Below are 18,638 nucleotides of genomic sequence, written 5' to 3'. Positions count from 1 at the left end.
ACGATGTTTACATTAATTTAAGTTTATAAAAGAGTATATTCTGACATCCTTTTAATAATATTTGTGATTTTTTTCTACATAATTATAACTCAATATGAACATCAATAAACAATCCAAGGTTTTTGGTTGCAGTACACAGACCAAGGTTTTGTTCATAACGCTATACGGAAATGACATTCCACTAGGCAATTAGATGAAAGATTTAATTTTTAATTTATCATGACATCCGGTCAGAGACTCGTTATTTTTAAAAGATAACAAATCATTAGATTGGGACAAACGCATGCATTTTCGAGACCGTTCAATGCGGCAGGATGAGTTTATTTTATTTGTCAATTTTCTCTTCTCTAGCTTATTTTCACATTGCCTTTGGAGCTAAACAGGTATTCAAACACGTCAACCTATCTATAGTTGAAACATTTTTCTTTGCCCAATTAATTATTCTTTTTATCTAAGGTTTTGGTTGAGATGAAAAAATCAGTGTCACGAAAGGGATTCGAACACACGACCTTTGGCCCAATACGCTGCTGCTCTAACCACTTGAGATATAGTGACTTCGATCTACTCAGACACCAACTCCTCATATCAACCTAGAACCTTTCGAATGTTCCCTTTTTTCCATTTTTCCATTTTTTTCACGATTCGATTATCGGTGACTTATGAAGTGGCCACGGGGAGCTGTTAGCGAAGCGATTACTTCTATAATAATAAGCATCTTGAACTCAAGTGGATAGGGCAGCGGCGTATTGAGCTGACGGTCGTGGGTTCGAATCCCGCTCGTGACGTTGGCTGTTTCCTCTCGGCCAAAACCTTAGATTTTTGGTATAGTTAATTAATATAATCAGTACGGCCAATTATGACTACTAAATACATAATGTATTAGTATAATAAACCCCGCTCATGACACTGACTTTTTCATTTCAACCAAGACCTTAGATAAAAAGAATAATTTATATATTTTTTCTTCGTGTAGTTCTACGATATCCGTTTGGTTAAAATCTTCGACTGCAGCTATCCGACAGACAATATCAGCACCAGGATTAGCGTTGATGTTAAATACATCAACAAAACGTCGTTTGTCCTCAACGGCGATTACAGTATCGTTGAAAAACTGGACAACAATGTCGTCGTAAGTGAGAGCACTGGAAAAATTCACGGCTTCGTTTTTTAAATCTAAATTTATTCCAGTTGCACGTGTCGGCCGATTTGAAGAGTAAAGGAGAATACAAAGAAAAACTGTTTGACAATGAACTCGGCCCTTTGTGCGACGGCATGAAAAAGTTGTCACCCAGTTTTTTCGCACAATTGCTCGGAAATGGCGACACCGAGAAGATGTGCCCAATACACAAGGTTAGTCAAATATATTTTCCGTCATTAAGAAGGATACACACAAAAACAATTTGTGCTTAATTTAAACTCATCATACAATAATAATTATAATCAAATTCTTTTCCTCTCAAAATGGAATTTTCACCTTGGTGTAAATATTGATATCTTTGCGAGTTTCTTAATGACCTGTTGTTTCATAATTTGTCGAAGCGTTGTTGTGAGGAGCGGTCAATAATTAGTTATTTTAGAAAAATTCTTTTACCGACGTTTCGACCTATATTCGGGTCTCTTCAGGGCATAAAGTTTAGTGTGAGTCGTATTCGTTTTGTGTGAGAGTGTTGTGACTCAAAACTAATATAATACCACAAGAATAGCACCATATCTTATGCCCTGAAGATGACCCGAATAAAAGTCGAAACGAAGGAAAAAAAAAAATGAAAAAGGTTTTTTCTAAACTACCTCATTCTTGACCGCTTCAACAAATTGTGGCATTTGCTCCTCATATTTTCGCAACTTTATCTTATTAAAAGCATTTCAAACGAAAATATAATAAAAAAAAATTTTCTATTAATTAATCTTAGTTTGTCGCCGAGAATCGAATCCTGATTACACGAAATTTGAAAAATGGCAAATAGGAGGGAAAATTTGAAAAGTTGGTTGAAGTGGAAAGTTGGTGTCCGAGTGGTCCGAAGTCACGATAGCTCAAGCGTTTAGAGCAGTGGCGTATTTAGCCGAAGTTCGAATACCGCGCGTGACACTAACTTTTTCATTTCAACCAACGACTTACATAAAGATTAATTAAGTGAAGTTATTTAGTCAATCGAACCACGAAATAAAATGGATTTAATAATTTTTTTTGTTAGTTCTAGAAAAAAAGAAACTTACAAAATTAACTCATTTTTTTCCAAAATCATTAAACATTTTTTTTTCAAAAATTGTTTAATCCGTTTTATTTAATATATTAGCTGGAAATTGAATTTTTTGAAAAATTAAAGTATTCCTTTTAACATCAAATGATCCAAACAATAATTTGTATGAGAATTTGAATCCTTGTTAATATTGATGATAGTTTATATCTGGCATATGTGTGGATTCGAGGACAATCGATCAACTTCTGTCAATGATTTATGGAAGGATCAGAGTGGTAGTCTATTTTTACAAATATTTAAGCTATAATCTGCCAAGCTTTCAATCATTTATTAGATTTTCATAAGGCAATACAGTTATTACAACTAAGAGTAATTATTTGTCGCTATAAAAGTAATTATTTTTAAAATAACTACCCTGATCTCTCAGCACGGTTACTGCGGTCGATGACAGGTTTTCCGTTGACCATCACGTAGTGCTTTCATTGGAGAGGTACCACGGACTGGAGCGTCTCGGAAAACCGTGGTTATTGGACCTGGAAACATAAGTCTGAAGTTTGGAGGGTAATGAATCCGGGCCTCTGACACTAATAACGAAATAAAAACATGATTAAAAGAAGGTGGCAGCGTCAAAGGGGCGGATCGATAGAGAAGCTCGTATCAAAACCGTTTGGTGGCCCTCGGACTGACTAGAAGAAAAAGGGTAAATGAAATCCTTACCGGCCATGCGAGGTTGACTAACGGACTGTTAATTGACCATATTAATTATTTTAATGAATTATACTTTTTTTTGGCCTTATGATCTTGCATATTTAGCCATAGTACGAATTCTTGTATGTTTGTTCAAATTGGGGGTTATCGGGAAAAAAGGGCCAGAGGCGACGGTGGGAATCGAACCCACGACCGCGGCGTGAGAATCTCTCATGCTAACCACTCGGCTACCGCGGTCCCCAATCTAAAGTCTTGGTTGAGATTAAGAAATCAAGTGTCCCGACCGGATCACTTACTTTTCATCTCAACCATGACCTTAGAATAAAAGTATTAAAATAATTAACATGAACAATTATGACTAATAAATACATAGGTGGATTAAGTAATATCAATGATAATGTGTTTAACTACCAACTTTAGTACCAAATGAGTACAAGCTGTATCTGATACAATAGCTGGTTGGTCATGGCCAAAAAAATACTGCACATGACAACATATATTTTCCTCGGAACAACGTAAATAAAAGGCTTACCTCTGTCTGTTCCAATTTAACAATAAAAAATATATTTTCCGCCAACGGTTTTACAGGCGGAAAACAATTTTCGCCTACTTTGCGCGGCTGGCTGATGAAAACTCACTGCTTGTAGGTTCTATAATTTTTTTTTTGGTACGGGTCGACGTCGAAGGTTGTTTGACCGAAGACGAGCTACAAAAATATAAAGCGTATTTGTTTTATCAGTTATGGACAAACTACTATGATACTGATAACTGTACGGTTTAGTTTTTTTAATTTGATTTGACCGAAACTTAACATTTTTAGGCAAGTCGCGTTTTCACGTTGCATTTCCCTTTTTTTTGTTCAATTTCAGAGGAACACATTCACTTAATTTTTGAGAGATTTATAAATTCCTTAGTATTCTTCATACGTAGTGCTTTTGCTAAATCCTTGAGTTTTTCTAGCTTGACCTCTTTACTTGGCTAAGTAGGTCCAGCCTGTTGTGTTTTCCTAAGGCGATTTGGCATTTTCGGCTTTCCGAGACAACTTTGTAGCTAAAAGCATATGCAAGATTGCCTGAAAGTTTTTAGATCGGTACATCTTTTATATTCTTCTTTTTCTAAGGTTTTTTGCTAAGGTGTGATTTGGCTTTTTTAACCCTACTCTTACTCCTTGGTCCATGCCTGATCCATCTGTATACCATACACACCCTTTCAGAAACTTGGAGTTGCCTTTCTTGTAAAGAGATTGTTATCCAAGACCACTGGTCAGATATGAGTTTTCCTCTCATTTTGTCACGTACGGTGTTATAGTCATATCATGGATTTTAATTCTCTCTCAAATTTTATGGTGGCTTCTCCTTAGTTCTGGTTTTTTACCTATACAGTTCAGGTTGGCACTAACGAAGGGTACCTTTTGTATTTGGTGTGCTCGAGTGCGGTTCCATCGCTGTTGTTGAACAAAAATACGTGGCTCCTGTTAATTTTTGCACTTTTTGGAAAGGTTAGTTCTACTCAGATTTATCTTTTCCAATGAAGTCTTTTCCAATGAAATGCTCTCCCCCATCTCAAACCATTCTAGACTTTGCTATTCGTTTTGTTGTTTCTTATACATTAATTCTGGCGAACATCCTGCAGCTTGTATATGAACGTCATATTCTGAATACAATCCCAGTTTTATAATATATATTTTTGTATAATATTATTAAAATATATTATTGATTTTTATATCTTTAAAGTAATTACAATAGTAACAAAAAGCTGCAAGAAAAAAAGACATACTTGGATAAAAATGTGAGAAAAACCCACAGTTTTGAGTTATTAAAAAAAAAGCAAAAAAGTTCTCTTTTAAATTGGTTGTCGTCAATCAGCATCACGTGGGCATTAACGTTTATGTTGTCGGGGAGCATTGACTGGGATGGTCGAACTGAACTTACGACCCAACACTTTTCAATAACTAAGCTGTCTATCAACTTCCACTCGTAGCCCAAGTGCCAACATTATCAAAGGCTTGATCAATGTCAAAGAACACACCTGAACTGCTCATATTCAACGGATGATGAAATAACGTCCACAACTCGATGACATTGAAGAGTTGTTGAATGTAGTCACCTAACTCCAAACTGGTGATTGGGAGGAGTTATTTTGAATTTAACGATGGGTACAAGCGTTTTAATAGAAGATGCTCGAGAATTTGACTCGCCACAACAAAGAATACCGAAAGATCGGAAAGATGAAGGAAGATTGACAGGTTTGGTTAGTTTATGGAAAACGAACGCGGCAATTGTACAAAAGGGAGGAAAGAAGTTGTTCGCAGAACGGACTTTTGAACGCTTTTCGTGGTAGATAACGAAAGATTTGACACGATATGTGTGGTGTTTAGTGAGCCTTAGCCAATGATTATTTAGAGATCGTGAGATGCGGTCTGGTGTGACGTAGCTTTTAGAAAAACATTTTCTTTATCGTGCTAACGTTTCGATCTTTATTGAGATCATCTTCAGAGTTCAAAGTGTTTGTTTTCCTTGTAGATATGTCATTCTCGTATGTCGTGTTAAGAGTGAACAACACACAACCGTCACATATCTACATAGAAATACTTTGAGCCCTGAAGATGGTCTCAATAAAGATCGAAACGTACCACGAAAAAGAAAATGTTTTCTAAAACCTACGTCACACCAGACCGCACCTCACGATGTCCAAATAATCATTTGACACGAAGCTGTGCGGCGTGAAAGTGGTGGATATCTGCTTAGGAAAGACACAGCATTTTTGGAAGCCATCATCATTGCGAAGAGGAAAAGTTTTATAAAAAAAAAATTCTCGCGGTAGTTAATAGAGAACTATTACCATGAATGTGTAATGAAATTTACAATGGTTTATTTATTATCATTATTTATGCATAAATATTAAAAGTATGTTTAAAAATAAAAAATTAAAAGAATTTTTGTAAATTTCGATTTTTCAAATTTTCAGGGCCAGTATTCAGTTGACAGCGAGCCTATGACTATAGAACTTCCTAATGTTAAGACCTTGCCATTTGGTGCTTACAGGGTGAAGTTCGAAGGCCATCGGGGCCCGTGCAAAGTCTTCTGCCTCGCTGTATTTGCCGATGTGACAAAGCCACGATAACGGAAACGTGTAGTTTATTTTTACGCCAAAATATATTAACCATAAAAAGTTTTGAAGTTTTTTTGTCATTGTCTATTTATTTTCTATCCTTATGTTATGATTTGTGAAAAATTAAGTAAAATTGGAAGTAGTAGTCGACAAGAAAGTCTAATTCCGGATCACTAACGAGAGCCGGTTTTAGTTAGACCATTTCCGTTCATGATTTGTATATTATATGTTTTAACCAGAGTAAAACCAGACGGCTTGTGATTAAAAAGTGAATTGATTTAGAACCAAATTCATACAACAAAAAATAGTTTTTCTGTTTATGAGTACTATAAAAACAATGATCAAATAATATTTAACAATGTGGCTAATGTAATATTTGTCCGCAGTAAAACAGTATTCTACCATCATGACCCAAAAATTTCAAAAACGCGCGTGTCAGAGGGTAGTGATCGGAAAGGGTTGAGGCTTTGAATTTTCCTTCTAGTCTTCCTGTACACGTGGACGCCACTGGAACCTTTTTCACAGGTAAGTGACCTTGTAATGTTGGAATAAAGTAAGAAAAATCATGGTATGGGTCAATATGACTCCACCTTGTACGACATGTTCTTTTAGTTTTAGATCAAATTTAATTTCTTTTCTAGAAATTTAATTTGTTTTCTAGATTGTTTCAGCCATGGCAAATAGTTCACATTTTGTAACTAACGAAGAAATTCGTCGTAAAATACGAAGATCAGTGATAATGAAAACGAGCAATACTTTTCGGAAGAAGTAACTTACAGTGAAGATGAAAATGATTTGTTGCCAAACGACAGTGATAAACCTGACGCTTCCGACGTTCGACCTGAAGACGATGCGCTCTCAGAGGACCACTTTAGCCCAGAAAATTGTTCAAATTTAGGTTCCGAAGATAGAGAACAAAGCAGAACTTTGTGTTGGGCAAAGTTGGTGAAATAATCTGGACTGATATCGATCCTTTACTGCCCAGAAACGTCAGTTTAGCTTCAAAGAATATGATTACCCATTTTCCTGGTGCCAAAGGAAACGCTCAGAACCTTGTAGATAAGGAACCATTGTATTCCTTATTCATCAACCAAGCCATGATTGATGTCATTGTAAAATATACCAATGAAGAGATGGATAAATAAAAACTCAATACAGTCTTGACCAGCGCTGTGTTGGACCCACAAATGGTCCTGAAGTGAAAGCATTACTGGGCCTTTTATTTTTCAGCGGCGTTATGATGGATTTGAACCTGAATGTCTCAGACATATTTTGTTGATTTTTCGAACAGAGGTATCCAAAAACAGATTTATCTTCCTTCTTTGCTTTCCGTTTTTCGGAGTATGTGTGCTATTTTGTGATACTGATATAAATTTTAATTTTAATGATAATTTTCATTTTAATTTTATATGAATTTAATGTGCACTTTACGAAGAAGTTTGACTGTAGTTTTGTAGATAATATCAAAAACTCAAGGTTAAATATTTACAAAGAAAGATTTCCCAAAATATTCGAGTTTTCCCTTGCTAGACTGTACTTTATTGTGATTACAATATGTTTTAAACCATTTATTTGGAAAAAAAATGCGGTTTTGTATCCTATAAGGTTAATAAAACTAAGAACTTAAAAAAAAGTTCTTCATATTTTCCAAAAATGTTGAAAAATATGCACTTAAAAACAGAGTTAGGTCAAAATGACCCGACGTTGTAGTACATATCCGGGCGCTTCACGTTGTTGACCGAAGGTTTCAGAAACTTAGGTTCTGGGCACTCTCAACGCGACACGCAAGAATGGCACAATTACATAGAAGACAAACACTTTGAACCCTGAAGATGATCTCAATAAAGATCGAAACGTTGGCACGATAAAGAAAATGTTTTTCTGAAACCTACATCACACCAAACCGCATCTCACGATTTCTGAATAGTTAAGTAAATGATTTTACGAACAATAAACTATCAATAACTCTAATTGGTTCATCAATCATCAACGTCAAACAGTGAAAATATGCAGGCTAGGGTTGGCGTGATGAACTGCACTCAGTAATTAATTATTTAAAGAGATAGGCCGATCTATGTGATCAGGGTTTATTGACAAATTTTAAAGCTGTTTTTTATTCTCATTCACACTTGAAAATTAATGGCAGTCAGAATATTTGCGGATCGAGTTGAATACAACTTCATACTCAATCCTACGCGCTCGCACACTCAAACAGGGTTGCACATACTCGCTCGCGTGCACAATTCATTCTTGCATTTGAACCATCAATTTTGTTGACCCTGAAAGCCATGAGTTATGGAAAAGCATCAGAGGGAGTGAAAGGTTCATATCCATTTTGTTTGGATTTACATCCATTGGAAGAGAGGAGTGAATAATAGCCCTACCTCGGCGATATCGCTTAATCATGAGTGGTAATGCCTTGCGGACGTTTAAATCAAATAGGACCATCTCGTCGGTTCCTATTAAACTGTATGTCTAAATTTCACCCAAAGCTGTTTGGAATGCCACGTTAATTTTTGAAAAAAAAAAATGAAATGCGTTTATTAACTTTGATATTCCGTTTGGGCAAAATCACGAGTGTTATCTGTAAATTAAAAAGCGGAACCGTAAGTAAACCGTAACTCGGCTGACCCCAAACAACAAGAAAATGGAGGGTTATATTTATGTTTTCTCATAAATGCTCCAAATTTATCAAATCGAATAGGAATTTTTGTTTGTTAAACTGTTTTGTAACGGTGTGGAAAATATTTATTTATCGAATTTCACCAAACGGGGCTTTATCGGACCGGGAATATTTACTTTAGGGTAAATCTGGTTTGTGCTGCAAAAAAAAAAAAAAATGTTCGGCCTCTCTTTTGAATCGATCTCAATTAATAAAAAATTTATCTGTTTAGGTTTTCATAAGTAACTATAATTTGAATGAGCCACATTTCGATAATAATAGTAACATTAATAAATTAAGGGTCATTAAAAAACTTCGTTTAGTTTACGAAAAGATTTGCAATATTTATTTTAACTGAGACAAATTTTACTTCATTTGGATAAAATGTTTTCTTTATGTACCCCTCAGGCTCCTAACGATATAGTACACTTTTTAATTAATTATTCTGTCTTGACTTTTTTAAATCAAAATACTTATCAAAATATTTCTTACATTTACATCTTACTTAGAAAACGTACTATTATTACTATTTTTATCATGTTTAATTTGGTTTACATTAAAATAAGTGTGTTGTAATAAAATAACGATAAAAATTCTTATAGTTTGAAATAAGGAACAGAATACTGTCGATTTAAGAAATCCACAATATATATAGGTGTGAATGTATTTATTTGTGTGAATGCGTATTGAATGTGTGATGTTATATTTCGCATGCGCTCGGGGCTGAAATGACCAATCAAAAATACAAACAAAAAACTGAATAATACCGACAGAAGGATAATTCGACGGTCAGGATATCACCAGTTAATTAGAGATCAGGGATGTGGTCATCAAAACAAGTAAGTTTTGTAACTTGTGCCAAGTTTTCAACCTTTATTGAGGTCCTTCATCAGGGCTTCTTCAAAATACTAAAAGTAAAATATTATAATGATAACAGTAAAAGCAACAATACATATATTCATTACAGTTCGTAGTCCGATTTACCGAATAACGTTTTTCAATTAATTAATCTTTGTGTAAGGTATCGGTTGGGATAAAAAAGTCAGTGACACGAGCCGGATTCGAACTCACGACCCTCGGCTCAATACGCTGCTGCTCTAACCACGCCTCGAAGACACGATAGTTCAAGTGGTAGAGTAGCCGAGGGTCATCGGTTCGAATCCCGCTCTTGACACTAACTTTTTTCTCTCAACTAATACCTTATATAAAGATTAATTAATTGCAATGCATATATGTAACCAAATGTAATCAAAAAGATTTGGTTACATATATGTATTGTTATTTTTACTGTTATCATTATACTATTCTACTTTTAAAATTGTGACAAAACACTGATGAAGACCTCAATGAAGATTGAAAGCTTGGCATAAGTTACAAAACTTACTTGTTTTGATGACCGCATCCTGATCTTTCTCTTACAGTGAATAATATTGTCAAAATTTTTTCTTTGAGTATACTATAATAAAATACAGTGAAGGTGGTAATACAATAGGTTCTAGAAGGTGCTCAAAGAAAAAAGTTAAAATAAAATAAATTATAAATTTTATTATTAAAAATATATAATGCAAATAGAGGAGAAATTTTCCTGATTTCCTCTTGTGGTGTGAGGAGAGATGAACATGTAATTTTGGTTCGCCTATCCTCGAGGGGGTTGTCTGTCAGATGGGTTTCGGCATTTGAATATTGGGTCTGTGTGATTTCTGTGAACTTAAGTCCATCATAAGGTTCTGTGAGTTTAGGTGCGTGTGCCGGGTTATTTTTGTCTTTAGGAGATTAGGGGTTTAACGGACCAACCTAATAGAAGTATACAAAGATTTATAAATTCTATGCAATGACTATCGAGAGAACGTATTTTAATATGGTGGGCGGTGAATGTGAATGACTTAATGACCTATCCCTCACTCCATTATTTTTTCTTACTTTTGCGGATGAATGTATATATTAGCGAGAATGTTCTATGAATGAGTATGAACGAAAACAAATCGTTCCACGGAATATCCAAATACATCGACGACCTACACCTAGGCTAGTTAGGCTACGGTTAGAATGGATGCGAATTCTGACGAGTATGACTGAAATCCTCCTCAGAACAAGGTGGTTACATTGTGTCCATTTTCTGAAAGTCAGCACATTTCTGCCTCCCAGCAAAATGGACGAACTTAATGAGTTTTTTTTCTTGTAAGCCCGTTGATTAAGCTGTTGTGGATTGGTGGTGGGAAAACAGAGCATGTTAACCAATTATTTTCCACAAGAGACGAGAATAGAGAATTTCAAATTTATTGCTAGTCCCTTAAAAAAATGAATATTAGTCCATGTATGATTAACGGCAATGATTGACCATATTAATTAAAATGAAATTTGATAAATGGCAAAAAGGGAGAACATTCGAACGGTAGGTTGAGATGAGTTGGTGTCCGAGGAGGTCGAAAGTCACGATAGCCTCAAGTGGTTAGAGCAGCGGCGTATCGAGCCGAAGGTCATGCGTTCGAATCCCGCTCGTGTGACTAATTTTTCGTCTCAAACAAAAGCCTTAGATAAAAAGAATTATTCATTGGAATAATTGATACGGTTAATTATGACCACTAAACAAATATGGCTTATTGCTAGTGTTGATTTCTTGAGAGACTTTATCCCATTTTGGCTGAAAAAATTTCTGTTGTGATATTTTTTGTCGTTCATGTCCCACAAACACCGATTCTCAAAAACAAGACTAATCAGTTTATCTAAATCCATGATGAAATATCAAAACTGTCTAAATTGAACGCCAGAATGCACGAAAAAATCAAACTGGTTTGAACGCCCAAATTGTTCTGACGACATCGTGCGTGTTCTGACATGCACTTCGCTGCCAAAGTAAACACTCTCATTGGAAAACAAGTATTTGTTTATTTTTATCCAGAGTCTTACCGCCCAATATACTTAAGCTCATGTTTACTCAAGACTTTCGAGAGAATAATTCCTGGACGAATGGAATGGTTTGTAGAAACTAACAACATGCTTCCCTCCTTCCAATACGGTTTTAGGCGAGGGAAATCTACAGCGGATGCTCTCTGTCAATTCCTCAGCGACACATACTCGGCTCTATCCAATAATAAATCAATCCTGTCCTTCTTCGTCGATCTGGAATTCGCTTACGATAACGTGGATTTGGTAGAACTGACCCTTAAACTAGTGTGCCTAAAAACTCCAAACAGATTTGTCCGAAATATCCTGCATCTGTTTTCGGATAGAAAAATAACCGTAAAAGTAGGGAAGAAATTCCTTGGACCAAGAGTTGTGAACTCTGGCTTACCCCAGGGGGATATCCTAAGTCCAATCCTATTCGCACTATACGTTAGTGATGTTGACCAAATGAGAAAACAAAAATAGTCCAGTTAGCAGATGTTATCTGTATCTATTCAGAAGGAGAAAATATCGCATCATATAGACTCAGCCTGAAAAATAGCATAACAAAATTCACAGATTGGGCCAGGGGAAAGAATATGAAAATATCAAGAACCAAATCCTGTATAATGCCTTTTACGAGAAGAAGGAAGTTTGAACTTGGCGCTTCTTTTACGATCGATGATCTCTTGTTTCCGTGTGTTAAAAAAGTAAAGTTCTTAGGGCTATGGTTGGATTGGAAGTTACAATGGAAGTCCCATAAAAATTATACCATTGAGAAAGCCAACAAGTATTTAAACATTCATACAGCAGTAACAAGTAAGAAATGGAGCGCAGATCCTTCCTTAGCACTATTATTTGACAAAGCAACTATTCGCTCGGTCATCGAGTATGAATCCATTTTTTATGGTATTGCAGCCCCTGGTATATTGAAACCACTAGACTCGATACAAAATAAAGCCATTAGAATTTGCTTAGGGGCGTTAAACTCTACCCCAGTCGATGCCATGCACAGGGAAGCTAATGAACCCCCGCTATCAATCAGAAGACAATGGCTAGCAGGAAAATATGTCCTCAAAACCTGTTCCTTACACCACCAACTCTACCAAAAAATTCACAATTTGATGATAGAAGTTCTAAAATCTCCTTATTGGATTAAAAAAAACAGCCAATTATTAGCACCTTAGGGTGGGAACGCCCCAGGTTATTCCAATCAATTCAAGTGAATAACAATCTACCCTTATTCAATCTCGAATTCTTCTCAACAATGCAAAGATCGCGTTTAATTATACTACCAGATTTTTCCAATTTTCCAGCCAATGAAGTAAACCTAAGATTCCGCGAACATCATCCACCAAAAGTGGCCCAACGCGACTACCATATTCACAGACGGTTCTAAAAAGGATGGAAAATCGGGTGGGGCATACTATGACTCTTTCAATAATAAATATGCATCGTACCGGATACCAAATGAGTCCTCCTCGTTTACTTGCGAAATGTATGCAATTCTGTTGGCTCTTGAATACGCGGAATATATTGAAGACAATCAGGTATTAATTTGTTCGGATTGTAGGAGTGCCTTATCCAGCGTCACGACCCCAAATCTTACCAAATCATATGGTACAGAATTGACCGTTTAAATTATAAATAAAATAAATGATATCCGGTATAAAGGAAAGCAAATTCTATTCTTATGGATAAGAGGCCACTGTTCATTGAGAAAGCCGATGAATTGGCCAAGTCAGATACAAAAAAAATCAGAGGTAGAAAAAGTGTTGAAAATATCCCATTACGATGCCATCAATGTTACCAAAAGTAGACCGATTGCACAGTGGCAGGATAGATATAAATCATCAAGCACTGGACAATGGTATAAATCCATCTTTCCGAAAGTCGGATGCGTTCCTTGGTTCACCAAAGAAACGTTTGAAAGGCAAGCCATTGTTACAATAGGCAGACTACGGTCAAACCACTGCATCTGTAATGCATACTTACACACGATAGGAAAGAAAGACAGTGATCTGTGTACCGTATGCAACCTAATAGATAATGTGGAACATATAGTATGGCATTGCAGAAAATATGATGAAGATAGGAAGACTATGCTCGGTGAGATAGACCAGTGCGAAATAGCAAAACCTTATAATTATAAATTCTTAATATATACAGAAGACTCCGACGTTTATCAGGCTCTGGTCGATTTTGTCAAACGAACTCGTTGCTACTTATAAATAATTTATAACGAACAAATTATAAAAAATAATAACAAACATGGCTGAAGACAAAAGGTCAATGCCAAAAAAAAAGTGTTTGTTCAGACGAACTCGTCAGAACAAAATTTCGTCAGAATTCGCATCCATATTAATCGTAGCCTTGCGTGAAGGTACGAATGGGTTAACTGGCGGAAGATATGATGTTTGTTGATCGACGTGCAAATAATTTATGTAGAGTTTCAATCTTCGTAGAGGTCATTCACTAACGGAATATCGAGTGCTTTAATTGTAAATTATCTAGCTTGTATTCGGATGTATAACCGTCTGATGAGTGTCTGTATTTAGCGAGATTGATTATGACTGTACGGATATGTTGGATTAACCTACATGTCTTTTGTGTGAATGATAATCGGCTGTCATCGAAGCATAAAGTCTCATGGTGACTCTCCATGCTTTAAGTAATACGTCTATGCTGGTATGGCTGAAGGCATATCGTTGACGGATAAGACAGATGTAATATTTCCGCGATTTTTTCCAAATAAATATGTGGATCAACCGAGGTAGGAAGACCAAGATGATGCTTATTATCAAGAAATTACTGCTTTTGTTTAAGCAATTATTAACCTTTTTTGTATATTTTTTAAATTTTATTGTATACAAGGGCTGAGGAAAAACCAACAACCAACTTTTAAGCATTTGACTGGTAGAGTGATATTTTGTGACTATTGTCTCTATTAAGAACGTAATCGGTTTATTGACTCAACTGCTGCACTATAGGGTTACAGTTAGTGCTTCAATCCTGCCCTGGATCAGTTTACCATCTGTACTTCCTGCTGTCGAAAAACCTTCTATCGTCTCAAACACTCAAGCCGAGATAATCCTACCCCCACAAAAAATATTCCCTTATGTCTTAATCGAATGCAAACAGACTATCCGGCTCTCCCTTAATTATTCGGATTGGCTAAAATTACTTGAGTTAGTTTCAACCGGGATTAACGCCTGACCGCTTAGCCCCGACCCTTTTAATCAGTTCAGTCCGTCTGTTTATTATTGTTGTCATTCGATAGGGCGACAATCCACCGTGGAATTGTATTAAGTTGAGAACAGACAAACATTACTTTAGCCCATCTCAGTAATTGGCGGTAGTGCTTCTTATGTAATTGTCGATAGACCATCAAAAGAACTGGACAAATATAATACGTGATTTTTATTATTTTTTTAATCAATTTTTAGAATCATGATTATATTTAGTAAATAACTTCACAAATATGAATTAAACAATTTAATTTTTAACCGGGATATTTTATAATGAAATAAATTAATGAACATCACTTTGCAGCTTTACTTAAAACTTAACTGGCTTTGCTGACAAGAAAAGCACCTAGATCTACCAAGTGCCTTTGTAGGCTGAATTAAATAGATTTTATTCTTTTTTTTCTGTAATCGCGACCAGATTATCTTTCCACGTTTTACATTTCTACATCTTCAACGACATATTCTTTTAAGTTTTTAAGATATGAACTATTTAATAATAAAAAATTTTGATGAGCCGGAGGCTATTCAGGCTGCCCCAGTACCCATAACCTTCCTTTATGATAAGACAAGATTTTTTTCTTCTACACTATAAAACTTCGCAGCGATTACATAATCAAAATTTTATCCAAGATAATAGACTCCTGAAGATCTTTGCCTGGCAGATTGTTGATAAAGAAATGTATTGGTTTAAGGAAAGTAGTAGTCAGGAGCGTCGGTGGCCGCAACGGTTTAGACGTTGACACGGCGCTCATCACTGAAAGGTGAAGGTCCCGGGTTCGAATCCAGCGACCTTGCATTCGAACCCGACATACAAATTTCAAAAACACACCCTGAGGGTTTATATGACCTTTGCTGTTGCGAACCCTCGTAAAAAATGGGGGAAAAAAGGAAAGTAGTAGGACTGTGGAGGGATGGTTTGAGGTTAGTTAGACGGTCTATTTGTGACAATATAAAGAGAAAACATTGCACTGCTATGGCCAAGAGAACTTCTTTTCAAATCTTTCGTTAGCCGTTAAATTACAAACACTTCAAACAGCAGGACATTAACCGAGAACTTTCTAGTAGTACAGAACGAGAGGTTTCGTTTCATTAATTTCGCGACTTACCTGCACTGGCTTTCTCTAAAGAAATAATATTTTGTTAGAGAATGTCAGTTTAGTAAGGTTCTGTTAGAATATATCAATGGCAAGGATTGGACTGTGTTGGTCCATTTCGGTAAAAAGGCGTATTTTCTTAGAGCCAGACTCAGAAGCACTTGGTGAGGGCGGAAGCGGCTTCACTTTGCGGATTCCCCTGAATAGATGAAAAGCTCATCCTCAACTTAAGTATTTTGGGTGCGTTGTGAAGAACCACTGGCCGGGACGGCAGAGTCGTATTTGAATGTAGTACCTGCTCTTACTGCCCACCTTTGTTCCGAAATTATCAATATCCATTGTCTTTTGTCCTAACTCTCCATAATTATTGTAAATATTTATTATTTGTTTTGTATTTTAGTATTATCTCTGTAGTATAAAATGTACTTTATTATTATTTACTTTTACTTTTATTATTTCCATTTACTTTATTTTGTTGTTTTATTTAGTTCATTTTTGTTATGTGCATTATAGGCAATCATAAATAAGTGATGTAAATATTAGCAATTATATTTCTGCTATTTGCATTCATTTATGTATTGCAATGTTAATTTTTGAAGAAAGTGTATATTCATTTTGTATATCCTAATTATAAATAATTGAAAATTCAGAAGAGAGATTTTAGTTATTAGGGTTTACGTGCTAGACTCCTTTAAACCATGAGGAACGGCTTTCTTGTTTTGTAACATATATTCCAGAATTGAAAACTTGTGTGTAAACCGAATTGTAAAATTATANTATATATTTATATAAAAGAATAAAGACGTGTAGTAGTAGTAGTAGTTATGAGTGATGATGTCACTGAATGTTTCGCTGTAGTTTCGTAGTGCCCGAGCATCCTTGCTGCTCATTCTCACTGCTTTTCTCAGTCGTGCTCTTCTCGAAAATGAACGTTATTTGTAAATTCACTAATTTCGTGGTCCGCTTGACCAATTAATATATTACAATTAATTAAGGTTATTTTAGTTGAGATGAAAAAGTTAGTGGCACGAGCGGGATTGGAACCCACGATCTTCGGCTTGATACGCCGCTGGTCTACCACTTGAGCTAACCTCGATCCACTCGGACATCAACTTCCCATCTCAACGGCACCTTTTGAATTGAGATGGGAAGTTGGTGTCCGAGTGGATCGAGGTTAGCTCAAGTGGTAGAGCAGCGGCGTATCAAGCCGAAGATCGTGGGTTCCAATCCCGCTCGTGCCACTAACTTTTTCATCTCAACTAAAAAAAACCTTAATTAATTTTAAATTATTTGTAAATTTGTCGTTTCTGATTTTTGTCTACCTACACTCGCTGTATTAGTCGCTCAGATGCCTTCCGGCCTTTTGCCATTTTCGGAGGTCACAGTCCCACCAGAAAATATGGCCATAATCCGAAATCATTAAATCAAAATAACCCGAAAACGATCAAAAACAGGTTCTCCTTCCCACGACGTCAAGAAGAAATCTCTGAAATGGTGGCATTTCTCAAAATAACTTAAGGAAAGTGTCTCCCAAGGGAGCACCCTAGATCCATCCTGTTCACACTATACACAGCCGTTATTCAACAATATTAAATGCATTTTCTCTGACGGCGTCCAGCCCTCTGGTCCTGATCCATCTATATTTAGAATAAATATCCAAATTCATCTTTATCTCACCTTTTTTATGCAGTTTAGTGTCACAAAACAATTGTGCGCTACGTGGGCCTAACATTAAATCCCCGACACTGCGACATACTCCTAAGGTTTTCTTATCACTAAAAAGTCACCATTAGAATATTAAGTATGTGATTCGATGAAAACTTTTTCTCCCATTTTGATCTACTTATCTTCTCTTTCAGACGCGTTTCGGCTTCTCGTTTTCATCAGTGCTTGGTCTATGTTTTATATACAGGGTGAATGTGCATGGAACGCCATATGGTAAAAGCGTTATTTCCGTTCAAATTGGACTCAACCTTGGTTCAACTATGTAAAAGCATGGGTAAATCAGATTTCGAAAAAATGTATTGGTTTTTTACGTCCCTTTTTTGGAAAAAAATCAATTATCTTTTTTCGACCTTTGATGGACCTTTCCTTTAAACAAATTTCAAGTAGACTCGATAGGTGGCTATTAGTAGTGCTAAGTCTTTCAGCTCATTTGCTTCTAAAAAAGTTATCATATCTATATTAAACAGGGAGAAAAGAAGAGGTGAAAGTTTTACTCCTTGAAGGACGCCTGTACCAATAATATATATGACTAATAATTTTCTCATCATTCTGCAGTTTCTCAATTATCTTTAAGTGTAAGATAGAATCATAGGCTTTACTGAAGTCCTTAAAAATGACAAAAAAGCTTTCATGTTGTGTAAAGAAATTTTCAGATTAATGAGTCTCCCCACAAGTTATAATATTATTTGATTGATTACTATACTTATTACTTTATTTTATAGATATATACATTTAATTCCACATCATCTTATTAGTATTCTTCTTTCATTACTCGGTAGCTAAAATTATATATTATATTAATTGTAATCATCACTTGTACTAGCAGATTGTTCGACAGCAAAAATGTAATAGGTGAGACCTCAATCTAAGATTTAATCGTAAGTTTGTTTATAATTATTCATAAATATCTAATTTTTTTAATATTTAGTTTTTCTTCAAAGCTTTTTATATTTACTATAAAGGATTATTACTTATTGCCATACAAGTCACTTGTTCATGTTATCATCAA

General features: G+C 35.6%; 1 protein-coding gene across 1 annotated transcript; it reads left to right on the top strand.

Moving 5' to 3' along the window:
• The first annotated feature begins 268 nt into the window (after positions 1–268).
• On the top strand, positions 269–6,064 carry LOC106662456. The gene is made up of 4 exons (XM_014386555.2): positions 269–383; positions 974–1,129; positions 1,189–1,350; positions 5,874–6,064. Exons 1-4 carry the CDS (start codon positions 315–317, stop codon positions 6,027–6,029), a joined length of 543 nt encoding a protein of 180 aa, XP_014242041.1. The 5' UTR covers positions 269–314; the 3' UTR covers positions 6,030–6,064.
• The last annotated feature ends 12,574 nt before the right edge of the window (positions 6,065–18,638 follow it).

The sequence above is a fragment of the Cimex lectularius genome, unplaced genomic scaffold, assembly GCF_000648675.2.
Source record: "Cimex lectularius strain Harlan isolate CLEC.00 unplaced genomic scaffold, Clec_2.1 scaffold30, whole genome shotgun sequence".
Lineage (NCBI taxonomy): Eukaryota > Metazoa > Arthropoda > Insecta > Hemiptera > Cimicidae > Cimex > Cimex lectularius.
Note: the sequence above shows the minus strand (reverse complement) of the source record. Positions and strands in the feature narration are given on the sequence as shown.

Excerpts from the sequence above, each read along its gene's own strand:
- LOC106662456 (XM_014386555.2), top strand. The coding sequence starts at position 315 with ATGAGTTTATTTTATTTGTCAATTTTCTCTTCTCTAGCTTATTTTCAC. Across the intron at positions 1,130-1,188 it reads AACTGGACAACAATGTCGTC|TTGCACGTGTCGGCCGATTT; the intron begins GTAAGTGAGAGC and ends AATTTATTCCAG. Across the intron at positions 1,351-5,873 it reads AGATGTGCCCAATACACAAG|GGCCAGTATTCAGTTGACAG; the intron begins GTTAGTCAAATA and ends TCAAATTTTCAG.